This window comes from Akebia trifoliata, chromosome 3 (genome assembly GCF_017979445.1).
Source record: "Akebia trifoliata isolate Shusen 1 chromosome 3, ASM1797944v1, whole genome shotgun sequence".
Taxonomy (NCBI): domain Eukaryota; kingdom Viridiplantae; phylum Streptophyta; class Magnoliopsida; order Ranunculales; family Lardizabalaceae; genus Akebia; species Akebia trifoliata.
In genome coordinates this window covers 58,641,134-58,654,461 of record NC_141377.1, presented here as the reverse complement: position 1 = coordinate 58,654,461, position 13,328 = coordinate 58,641,134, and the positions used below count along the sequence as shown (strand labels likewise).

At 30.8% G+C, this 13,328-nt stretch overlaps 1 protein-coding gene across 1 annotated transcript; it reads right to left on the bottom strand.

Annotated features, from left to right (window-relative positions):
- Positions 1 to 5,012: 5,012 nt before the first annotated feature.
- LOC147408403 (protein CDI-like) lies at positions 5,013 to 6,441 on the bottom strand. Its single transcript, XM_086437391.1, is given in 3 exon segments — positions 5,013 to 5,508; positions 5,511 to 6,010; positions 6,249 to 6,441. Coding segments are annotated over 2 exon segments (777 nt in total). The 5' UTR covers positions 5,989 to 6,010; positions 6,249 to 6,441; the 3' UTR covers positions 5,013 to 5,209.
- Between the last annotated feature and the right edge of the window lie 6,887 nt (positions 6,442 to 13,328).

The window sequence follows — 13,328 nt, the reverse complement described above, 5'->3', positions numbered from 1 at the left end:
AGATCTGATGATTCACTTGATATTTTGAAAATATCAAGTGAGGCAATATAAATCCTGGTTGAGTCAACTGTTTTTTTTGGAACAAAAATATTATTTCTTAATTTTTTAAAAATATTTATTATTTATATGATCATATGACTAAGCATCTTGTAGTTGTCTTATTGTATACAAAACAATCATAATTATATATATATATATATATATACTCATCAAAAATGAAACTACTTGGGCAAGTCAATTGGTATCGTTGGAGGTGGGATAAACTGAGATGGAGTACCGTTTGGATACACTTTAAAGGGTAAACAAATTTTCTTTCAAAAGTTGAAAAGTTAAGAAAGGTTATTTGGATTAACTTAAAGAAAAATTAATTAATGATTTTTTTTTTTTTTTTTGTAATTTAAAAAAAATTATTTTATGTATATTTGCTTCGATGATATTCAATCTTCTCTCATAATAGTAATTATTTAAGTGTATTTTTATTATTTAAAAGATTAAGTAACGATATTATTTACCCTTTCATTATATTATTAAAAATTTAAGGGTATTTTTATAGTTTAAAAAACTACTTAATGGGGATTTGTGGCAATAGCAGTAAACCTTCTCTCATAACAATAGTATATATATATTTGGCATTCAATATGGTGATTTAGTTAATTTTAAAAATTAACTAACATTTGGTGTCAATAGTTTTTCACCTTTTAACTGGCAAAATGAAGGATGGTTTTGAGACCGTGTTATATAATTTTTTCCCTTCTCCCAGTATAAAAGATATTTTATTTAAGAGTTGTGCTAGAGTGACTTTAGCGGGGACACCTTGACATGGTGGTGCGTTCATGTCCGTATATGTGTTTACTTGTGTTTCAAATAAATGCATTTATGGGCATGTGTGCACCACCTCACCAAGATATCCTTAGGTCACTCCAGCATTAATCTTTATCATTTTATAGATTTATAGATACTTCTATTGACGCACCAACTTTTGCTTATAGCACAACAATCCACATAAGCACAATTATTTACTTTGAAAAGGATTGGTGTGTTTATAAATAAAAAGCTGGTGTACTAATAAAATCTCTCTTATAAAAGTGACATTAAGTGATAGGTGAAGGTGAGTTTTAAACCTAGATTGCCCTATCTATCTACCACTCGACTTTAACCAACCTAGCGAGTTTCACTTTCTAACACCTTTTACTGGATAAAGAGAGGAAATTTTGATAAATCAGCCATTATCCTTTAATTCATGACTTGACCAAATTATCTGGATAATTTATGTTATATAAACCATGAATTAAACCCATCCATCACAACAAAACCTCATCCCAAAGATTTGGGATCAGCTACACGACCATTTGATTGCATTCTGTCAAAAATGCCAACTCTTTGGATTTTGTCTACATGTGGGTAAGTATGACCATTTCAAAATTTCTTTCTTGTGAGGGCAACAATGACAGATTTTGTTTTCCACCTTTGTTATTAATTATAATAAATCCTTCTAACTTTAAAAAGAAAAAAAAAATGTGAGGTATGCCCCCCTTATAGTAAATCCTCCCCTAATCATTTCCATGGTGGGCTTGAGACTACATGTAATTAGAGCACATTTCCATGAACATGTGTAGGGATTTTAAATCTGAGAAAATTTGAGACTATAAATTATTATATTATACATTTTATTTAAATATATGATTTTTTGATAAGCAAGTGGGTTAGTGGTTACAGCTTAGTAGTTGGTTGGCAGTTTTCTATTTTTAACATTTAAAATTAAATAACTTTTGGTGTCAACAATATTCCCCCTACTCTCATTATATAATAATAAGAAATTTTATATTTAAATATATGAATTTTGTATTTTTGTTTTTTTAAACTTTCTAAGGCACTATGCTCAAGATTGCACTCACGTGGTACTGTGACATTTTTCTTCTCTTTTTTTTTTTTTTTTTATATTTTATTTATATAAGTGGGGTTAGAGATGAAAGCAAGATTGTTGTATCAACACTCCACACTTTAATGATTCAATTAACTTGGCAAGGCGCAATTTATAAATAAAATAGTGCTGGAGTGACCTCAGGCTGGAATCTCATATGGCAGTTCTTGACATGAAAGTGTATGGTATCATAGATGTTTGTCATTGATCTATGGTTCGTATCCACTTTCACATTAAGAAGTGCAAAATGAGATTCCAACTCGAGATCAATCTAGCACAACTCTTCTAAATATGTGGAATAATGTTGAAGTGACCTCCTGTTGGAATCTCATATCGCACTTCTTTCTGTGAAAGTGTATGGGAACCGAAGATACTTTTCATCAAGATATCAATGAAAAAGTATGTATGGTTCCTATCTACTTTTACGTCAAGAAGTGCAATTTGAGATTTCAACTCGAGGTCATTCCACCACAACTCTTCTAAATAATGCTGAAGTGACCTCATGTTGGAACCTCATACCGCACTTCTTGACGTGGAAGTGTATGGGAACCATAGATGGTTTTCATCGGGATATGAGTGAAAAAGTAGTTATGGTTGTTATCCACTTTCACGTCAAGAAGTGTGGTATGAAGTTCCAGTTTGAGGTCGCTCTGGCATGACTCAAATATGCGATATGAATAATGTTGAAGTGACCTAAAGATTCAAAAAGCATCTATTCATTCCTACACACGGGCATGCCTGGATGTGCGAAATATATATATATGTATGGGAAATGTTCACCATAAAGATCATCTTCACAAAAAATCAGCCAATTTCAAAATTTCTAACCCCATCACAAATGATTTACAAAAAATGGACGGATCACAATTTTTCAACTTTTAAACATGGGGTTAAAAGTTTTGAAATGGGCTGATTTTTAGTGAGGATGATCTCCTCACCATAGAGATCATCCTCACCAAAAATCAGCCCATTTTAAAACTTTTAACCCATGTGGACAAAACATGTTGGGCATATTGTTGGGTAAACATGCCCCCTTGATCTTCTTACCCATCTCCTCCCCTTAATTTTTGGGTGGCCCCTCCTCATTTTGGAAAATATCTGAGATACCTCTATATTTTCAAATTGATGACATACCCATTTTAATCTTATTAAATTTTAAAAACACTTTCCTTACTTAATAAGATTTCAAATCTTACCAAACGTCGTTGGGTTCACATGGATTACCATATTGACAATCCAATACCAGTCTTCTAAATTTCATGAAAATATTTAGATTAAAAATAAATAAAAATCTATTTTAAGTTTCATCCAAGGTGTTGAAAATGGACAATTATTGAACTTTCAAATTTAAAATTAAAATTCAAAAATAAAAAATAACCTTTTTTTACAAATATTTTTTCAAATTTCTTAAAATTTTGTCCTCTACACCCCTGTGGTATATTATAATGTTTGCTAATGACCGTAATAAGATTTGAAATCATACTTAGTCACGCTAGCCCGACTCTTAAATTTTGAGTGAGTTAGACATCCTTCTGCATTTTGTAGATATTGTTTTCCATTTTTTATTTTTTTTAATAGATAAAAAAGAGTCTAACTACCCTCAATTCCAATAATTGAGATTTGATGTTAACCAAAGACGTTCTCAATTGATGAGTCAATGGCATGACGACACATGTATTGAAATAGACATGAAATCCAAGTATGAAAATCATTGAGAATTTTTCTCTCACAATTTTCGCACCGCCCATTGGTTCATCAGCTTAGCACCCATTTTTTTTAACAACAAATCTCTATTCCATTTTAAACCTTTAACAAATTTTTTAAAAAAGAAAATTCCTTAGAAGTATCTATCTTCAAGCTCTTCAACCTTTATAGTCATTTTTTTTTTATAATCTTTTTAGATTTTCATCATTACCTTGCCTTAATCCCTTTAAGAAAATCTGATTATTTTCTATCGAAAGATTCACATCATCTTCTATGTTAAAATTCTATATTTTTCTTTAGGTTTGAAGGTCAAAGTATATTAATATTAAGGTTGAAGATTAAGGTAAAATTTTTACCTAATAGTTGAAGATGACTAGTTTTGAGAATAGAAATTAAAGGGATTTTGGCTTCAAGTTGAAATTGAGGTAATGAGATAATTTCGCATTAATCTACTAGAGAAAATTGAGATCAAGGGGGAAAATGTGGGCATTTTGATGAATATTTTAGATGTCATATGTTTTTAAACTGATGACATTACCCCCCTTGAATAGGTCGTATTTCATAGATTAATGACAAGTAATCTAAATGCGTTTTTTTATTTTACTTCTAATAAAAATCTTTGAATTATCTCCTCAAAACCACATCTCTCCAAGCTCTTCAATCTTATGAATTAACTATAGTTTTCCCCCTTTAAAAGAAAATCTAGGATATTGTTTAGAGTTCTAAAAAGAGCTAAGCATTTTTTCAATGTATGGGTTAGAACTTTCAAAATGGGCAGATTTTTTTTTGTTTTATGATGATCTCTATAATGAGGAGATCTTCTTCACTAAAAATCAGCTCATTTCAAAACTTCTAATCCCATCAAAAGTGGTTTACAAAATTGGATGATCCCATAATACATATGTATATACTTATATTCTTCATTAAATAAGATTTGATTCGATTGAGATTGAGATTGGATTCGAATTGACCAATAAACTATTAGATCCATTGAAATTCATACCTTTTATTACATGAAGGTAAGAAATTTGGATAAGTCGGCCCCATCCATTAATTCTTGCCATGAGTACATATGGCCAAAACTATGTGGAGAATATTTAGGTCGTATATGCTATGAATTTTACCCAATCGATGATAACAAAAAAAAAAAAATTGAATACCCCTAACAATTTAGTTTAGTAGTAAAATTAGCGACAATGATTTATTTTTTTTGGTCATGTGTTTGAAATTGTATGATCTTTTAACTTACTCTATTGCTCGTTAAAAAACTTTTGTGTGATCAGGACGTGTGATCTAGCAAAATGTTCATGTGTCCAGACATATTATTTTAAGGACTGAGGACCTTGTCATATAAGAAAAAAAAACTTATCAAAAGATTTGGGATCAACCAAGTAACCACTCAATACCACTCTATTATTATTCATTTACAACCAAATCTCGAAATTAAAAAAAAAAAAAAAAAAATTACATAATCTTATTGAAAAGATAATCTGCAATCATTGAAAAGCCAATTAATCATTGATTCAAATACCAGACCTTGACCTTGACCAATTCAATTCAATTTCATTTTTTTTTTTCTTATTTTCAGAGCAACTTCATTGCTTTCTTGTATTCTTCCATTTCATTCAACCAAACATCAGCAAAATCACAATCCTTCCATGACTCAAACCAAGGTCCTCCAGAAGTATAATGTATCGCCTTAGGCCGTGTGGTCGGATCGTTCTCATCGACCACATTATGACCCACAAGAAAATTCCAAACAAATGGAATAGACCCAATTTCCTCATCATCAAGCCACATAAATCTATGAAGAAAAGCACCTGTTTCAGAATTTACAATCTCAGGTGTCAAAATCTTGTTCTTTGGATGACTACAATTATAAGAACCATTGAAGACCAATTCTTCTTTGGATATACAGTCTGCACCACTCCATCCATCTTAGTACTTTCCTTTGGTGTGTAATCATGATGAACACACATTACTGCAAATTTCTCATCAATTAGTTCTGTTAATTCCTTGATGTCTGCAAGATAGAGAAAATCACAATCCACAAACATTGCCCAGCCTTCATAATTAGCTAGATATGGAGTCAAGAATCGAGTAAACGAGAATTCTGTACTCTCTGTTGCTCCCTTTTCTCTCCAATAGAGGCCATTGTTCCTCAAATCAGACTGTTTGATTGGTATCACTACAACTGGAATCGAAGAACGTTTCAAGATCGAGTGACGACAAACCTCGTAAGCTAGATCTTCTCGAGTATCGTATCCTACAAAGATCTTAAATGCCTTTGATTTAACTTTAATTCCATTACTCAAGTTCGTCTCTTTTCCGTTCGAATTCACATGAACTGGCGGGAAAGACATTTTAGATGCTTGTAGAATAGATCTGAAAAAGGTAGAAAAATAAATAAATAAATCAAAATTTGTTCTTAAAAGTTACTTGAAAACAAGACTAATTGTACCAAATCTATATAAATTTGGGGAAATTTCGGATAATCGCGAGGTTTTCTTAAAATCAGAAATACTAAATAAGTTAGAGATTGCAAAATCTAGACTTTGAAATCGATCGAATTTTTTAACAATTTAGTTTCAAAATTGAGAAAACTACGGTTCTTGAAATGTACCTGGAGATAATTTGATGAAGAATGATCGAGCCACTGAGCTTGAATTCAGATCGACAATGTTGATGATCTCAGATTCAAATATAAAAATTTGGACAAAATTTTAAAGAATCAAGTTGATTCTACAGAGAGAGAGAGAGAGAGAGGATGTTGTCAGATTGAGATTGAGAGATGATGCTTAAATAGAGGAAGAGCAAGAGAGGGACTTTCCTGATGAGGATGACAGTTACTTTTTCTTTCTTATTTTATTTTTCGTCGAGATTTGTATTGATTCAAAAAACTTAGATGAGCATCAGTGGTGTAGACCTAAGGATGACAACAACCTAAAATGTATTCATATTTTATTATTTTTGTTGTCCTGTTTTCATTTTCCCGCGCTGACGGAATTATTGGACAGTAATTTTCTTCACACACCCACCGACAGAGTAACAACTACATGTGACGTGTACTCGTGGACGTCAAGTAGTGTGGTGGGACCCATATAAAAGTAAATTTAGCCATACCCCCTCAATTATCTGAATATTTGAGTTATACCCTTATATTGTTAAATTATGACATGCCCCTCTTCAGTCCCTTGCTAGCAATCTTCCATTTAATTCTTAAAACATCGACGAAGTTTATAATTTTTTTATAAAATTTAGTGAAAAAAAAATGTTATTGTAACTTGTTGTATGTTGCAAAGTATAAACTTGTCATGCCCCTGATTTTGAATCTAGATCTTTTTTAAATTTCGAGGGTGGAGCAAAAATAATAATAAAAAAAATCTAAATGATGATCTTTAAAGTTTAAATATGATATAGATTTCTTTAAAGTAATTTCGATAGAGTTTTCTCTAAAAATTGGACTTATGCAAAATTTTCACATGTAAAAATATATTTGTATATTCAAAATCCACATATCCATTTCATTTCTACTATCATGTCATATAAATATACATTACTTAAAAACATATTATTATTATAATCTAAAAGTATATATAAATTAACTACACATCTCATATCGATCAATAGTTATCCATGTCATAAATATTAACTCTCACTTTCTTGACATATATATATATAGGGTCCTGTTCAGCAACAAACATTTTGACAAACATTTTGGCAAAACATGGGTTAGAGGTTTTGGAATGAGCTGATTTTTGGTGAGGATGATCTCTACAGTGAGGAGATCATCCTCACCAAAAATAAGCCCATTCCAAAACTTCTAACCCCAGTTTACAAGCTAAAAAATCGTGGACCGTCCATTTCTTGTAAACCATTTTTGATGGGGTTAGAAGTTTTGGAATGGGCTGGTTTTTGGTGATGATGATCTCCTCACCGTAGAGATCATCCTCACCAAAAATCAGCCCATTCCAAAACCTCTAACCCATGTTTTGAAAAATGTTTTGCTAAAATGTTTATTGCTGAATATTTCCCATATATATATATATATACAAAAATACACAACACACATTATATTAATATATACAAGGAAGTCCAAAACTACACAAAATAATTTTAGTAAACTCAGCTCACATATAACAGAAATAGTGTTCATCATCTTGATCTTGAGATCCCTCTATATAAAGTTCTAAGAATATGCATCTTGATACTTGAGACATCTGAAATGTTTTATTGGTAGGGTGAGTAACAGAAAAGTTACTCGATAGTAAACTCACATTTCAAATTAATAGTCATAATATAAATAAATAAACAAACTAATTTAGTATAAGACAAAAGATCGATAAAATTGGGAAACATTAAATAAATTAAAAAAAAATGTAAAACAAATATATATTTCATATACTAAATGATAAAATAACACTTAAAAATAAATATAATATGTTTTCTTTTCAAAAAAGTATTAATTAAATCATAATTAATTGTATTTTTTTAAATCATTTTTTTTTCAAAGACATCCTAACTTTTTGAAAAAATTGTGATTTAATTGATAAAATCTAAAATCAGAAAAAAAAATTATAGATTTTTATCACTATAGTTTATAAGAGATGATCAAAGTATAAATGTATGTCATCAACTTGAAAATACATGGGGACATCTCAAATATTCACCAAAGTTTTGAAAGGTATGCTTAAATAACCTATATTTAAACAGGCTTCACTTAAAATATCATAAACGAGCTCCTCGCATAAGTTAAAAAAATACGAAAGGTACTCATGGGTACAGGTCATTGGAATCGCCAATTTATCGTTTTTAAATAAAACGTTTTCCTAGTGATAATTTGGCGGGCCCACCAACCCTGTATTCGAATCATCTTTTATTAATTTTTTTAAAAACAAAATCTAATTAAATATTAGATATTAGATTTGAATAATAAAAAAATAAAATAAAATAAAATTTGTGATTGGAAATATACAATGAAAATTATCATAGTTAATGTTGGTAGGTTATCAATCAAATGAAATGTTTACTAAAAGACCATAAATAAAGCATTTTGTGTACATAGATACAAATTGACAACTACTTACTTCAGGGCCTACATATTTAAGGACTTCATATTGCACATCTCGATATGTAAGTGGATAGGAACAATAGATGCCTTTTTATTTGTATCACGAGAAAAATATTTATGATTTCTATACAATTTCACATCGCGGTTTGCAATGTGAGGTCCAATCTTGAGATCACTTCATCATTATTTAAACATTGATTGTTATTGTGACGGTATTGTTCTAATTTCTCCATCAATCAATTATACAATCATCAAAACTTTAAATATAGAAACTTTGACAATCAAATCAAACTGTACATTATTTTGAATGAAGTGCCTTTAAATCACTATTGAAAGTAACCAGTTTGGTTTTCTTGAATTTACTGCACATGATGATGGATAGATTGAGAAGATATCATCCCTAAAATCAGAACTAGGTATCTCGAGAAGGAGTAATAGTAGGAAATAATTCTTGATCTAGAACATAATGACAAGTGTCGCCTTAAGATTTGAATCATGATACATCAAGATCCGAGTTAGGTTATGTTTGGTTGTTCAATATAAAATTCGAGATCGAGTTCAAGATGAGAAGCTCCTCTAAATCAAGCTTGGACTAGTGAAATAATAATGGACGAATGGCACTAACTCTGATGTCCAAGACCAAGGAAATTTCCATCAATTTTTGGGATAGTTGTGGCCTAGCATGCGCAATCTTAAGAGTCATTCCAAGCAAAAACCAAGTAAGCATTATCTCAAGGAAATTGTTATAAAAATAATGGATATGCAATTTTTCTATGATTGAGAGATATAAAACATAAGGATTGACTTTGGCGTTAAAGGATGTTTTGTAATTACTTCCTCAATGATTTGATAAATTCAAATCTAAGAAATGACCAAAGGTTTTCTCTGTAAAAAACACTTTTCTTATTAATCTAATAAGATTTCAAGTCTCATTAAGGGTCATTGTGCTCAAATGGACTACCAGATTAGCAATCCAACACCATAGTCCTCTATATTTTATGAAAAAAAATTTAGATTCAATTATTTTTTTCTTTAATAAAAAATATATTTTGGATTTGATCCAAAAAATTTGAAAAATGGTCGGCTACCCTTTGGCATTGGATCATGAATTTGAAAACCACAAGGTGAGCTCAAGTCAACAACTAAGTTAGTAAGGCTAGTCTTTCTCTTTCTCACTAGTGTAATTACACTTTTCTTAAATATTTATAAAAAATAATAAATAAAAATCCTAATTAGAAAAAAAAAAACTCAAACTCTTAGAATTCTATTAAATTTTTTTAATCAATCTCTTCCAAAATCTTAATCTTTAAAAAAAAATATCATTTAATCAATACACTTCATTACAATGCATTATATAATTTGTGGGACCCATCTAGTGTTGTGTAACAATAATTGATGTCGAGATAATCTAACTAAAAAATTGTTGAGTGGGTACCAATCAGAAAATGAAGGTCACACTCATTTCAGATTTTTTTGATTGGTCATAACCCTTGGCATTGATTGGCCTATAGGTTAGAAATGCGAATCCCAAGGACTAAAGCGTTGGCATTTGGAGCCCATATCAGATAAAAATCAGAACTTATCAGGGCAATCGAGTCAACGTTTTTAAAAAGTAAATATCAGGCACTACACGACACGTACGGTTGCCAACGAAATAATGAAGGAAAATATTTGTTAGTAGGGTCCACGAGTTATATGTTCACATGGTCCTTGGCTTCGTAGTATGCTGAGCTAACTTGCACCTACGGATGACATGCTCCTTAGGGTCCATACAGCTCAAAAGCTTCGAACCTGTGTGGATACAGGAGCCCGAAATACTTAGAATATAAGTACTCCTAAAAATACTTTTTGAAATATTATCTAAAGTAGGTAGATAACTATTGTGTGTTTAGATGAAGGTTTCGAGAAATATTATCAGAAGTACTCTGAATTATGTTAAAATGAACAGAATGCCCTTAGTATTAATTACTATTTTTAACATTATAACTCAACAAATTATACTTCAAAAGAAATAAAAGTAGTTACTAATTCTATCCATAAAAACTTATATAAACACCCAACAATTATACAACCACTAAAAATTTGAAAAAACTTTTACCACATCAATAGATAGTAAATTTGTGTGTAATTGTTCACATCAAAAGGCTACCACCACATCAAAAGATAATAATATAATATTATTACAATTGCATTTTTAAGGGTATACTAATAATTTTTAAAATTTATGAGAGGTATATTTATCTCAAATACTACATCAAAATGCTACCACCACATCAATGGATAGTAATATAATATTATTCCAATTATCTTTTTGAGCGTATGCGTGTAATTTTCAAAATTATGAAGGGTATACTTGTCCCAATCTCGTCATTTTGACGATGTTTTATAACTCTACAAAAAAATAATTTAGAAAAGTAGCACCAACGGTACTTTGTGAAAAAACATTAAAATAACTCCAAAGTAAATAGTTCTCTTCAGGAGGTATTTATCCAAACACCCTTAAAGTGCTTATGACTCTTTACAAGAGTCAGAAGCACTTAGAAAAATCAATCCACACAGGCCCTTCTATTCTCACACTAACTTTTACTTATAATATTTAAACTTTTCAAATTGAATTGTTTCTTTTGGAAGTTATTATTTGAAAGAGTAATGATTTCCTCATGCCCCCCTCTTAACAAACACCCTCGTCCCAGAATTATAGATCATTTGCCTTAGGATATGCATAATCATAAATCTTTTTCACATATTTCCCGAGGCAATTAATCTATAATTCTATGATCGTGTGTGTGTGTGTGAAGGGTTGGGGGAGGGGGCGCCAGATTATCACGACTCTCTTTCAAATTGAATTTGCTTTAAAAAAAAATAGTGCTAAGTTAAATAAATCAATAGTCTGATGACATGTGTATAGAAAAATCTGAGTACTTGATTTCTTTGTTCCTTTCTGAAGATAACGATGGAACCCCATTCTATAATTTTTTTGTATGCACCATTTGATATCAAACCTTCGATCCTGATTACATAGTGTGTCTTTACTAACAATAGCACTATTTATCTCTAGTGTGAAAATCATTTATGTCCTTACCCACCATCGTAACACGTGCCCCCAAATATGAAATTATTCTCCCATGATAAGATGGACTCTGAGCTCCCAAACTTATTTAAACCAATATGATTAAGCAATTCATATTTGTATATATATATAGGTCGGGTTTCCTAGACACATAAAGCTACTCACATTGCGACACAGTGTTTTGTCTTATATGGGCAAAAAATTTTGGAATGGACTGATTTTTTGTGAGGATGATCTCTATGGTGAGGAGATTATCCTTGCCAAAAATCAACTCATTATGAAACTTCTAGCCCCATGTTTACAAGTTGAAAAATTTTAGACTGTCCAAGTTTTGCAAATCAATTTTGATGGGGTTAGAAGTTTTGGAATGGGATGATTTTTTTTGCAAGGATGATCCCCTCATCACAAAGATCATCCTCACAAAAAATCAACCCATTCCAAACCTTTTTGCCCATATAAGACAAAAATGATGTCGCAATGTGAGTTGCAATATAGATCGTAGGAACGTCACCCAATATATATATATATGGATAGCGTTATTACGACTCACATTACGACACACCGTTTGTCTTATATGGGCAAAAATGTTTGGAATGGGATGATTTTTTGTGAGGATGATCTCTGTGATGAGGGGATCATCCTGGCAAAAAATCATCCCATTCCAAAACCTCTAATCCCATCAAAATTGATTTACAGAAATTGGACGTCTAAAATTTTTTAACTTATAAACATGAGGCTAGAAGTTTCATAATGAGCTGATTTTTGGCAAGGATGATCTCCTCATCATAGAGATCATCCTCACAAAAAATTAGCCCATTCTAAACATTTTTACCCATATAAGACAAAACGGTGTGTCGCAATGTGAGTCTACGAAACCCAACCCTATATATATATATGAACAGCGTTCCTAAGACTCATATTGGGACTCACATTGCAACACACCGTTTTGTCTTATCTGGGCAAAAATATTTGGAATGGGCTGATTTTTTGTGAGGATGATCTCTATGGTGAGGAGATCATCCTTGCCAAAAATCAGCTCATTATGAAACTTCTAGACCGTCCAATTTTTGTTGAAAAATTATAGACCGTCCAATTTTGTAAATCAATTTTGATGGGGTTAGAAGTTTTGGAATGGGATGATTTTTGCCAGGATGATCCCCTCATTACAGAGATCATCCTCACAAAAAATCAGCTCATTCCAAACATTTTTTCCCATATAAGACAAAACGGTGTGTCGCAATGTGAGTCTCAATATGAGTCTTAGGAACGTGACCCTATATATATATATATATATATATATATATATATATATTGGTTTAGGTTCCAATATAAATGGAATCGGAAGAAAACTGCAAAAAAAAGGGTACCCATCAGTTTCAATTCTCAAGAATTGAATGAGAAAAAGAAAACTTCAAATCATTATATATATAAAAAAAGAATTCTTTCAAAACATTAACACATTATCTATGAAATTATTAACTTACTTATAAATATATAAGCCAATGATTTTTTTCAAAAATAAAATTTTTTTCTTAAAAGTAATAAATTTTTAGAGGATATAA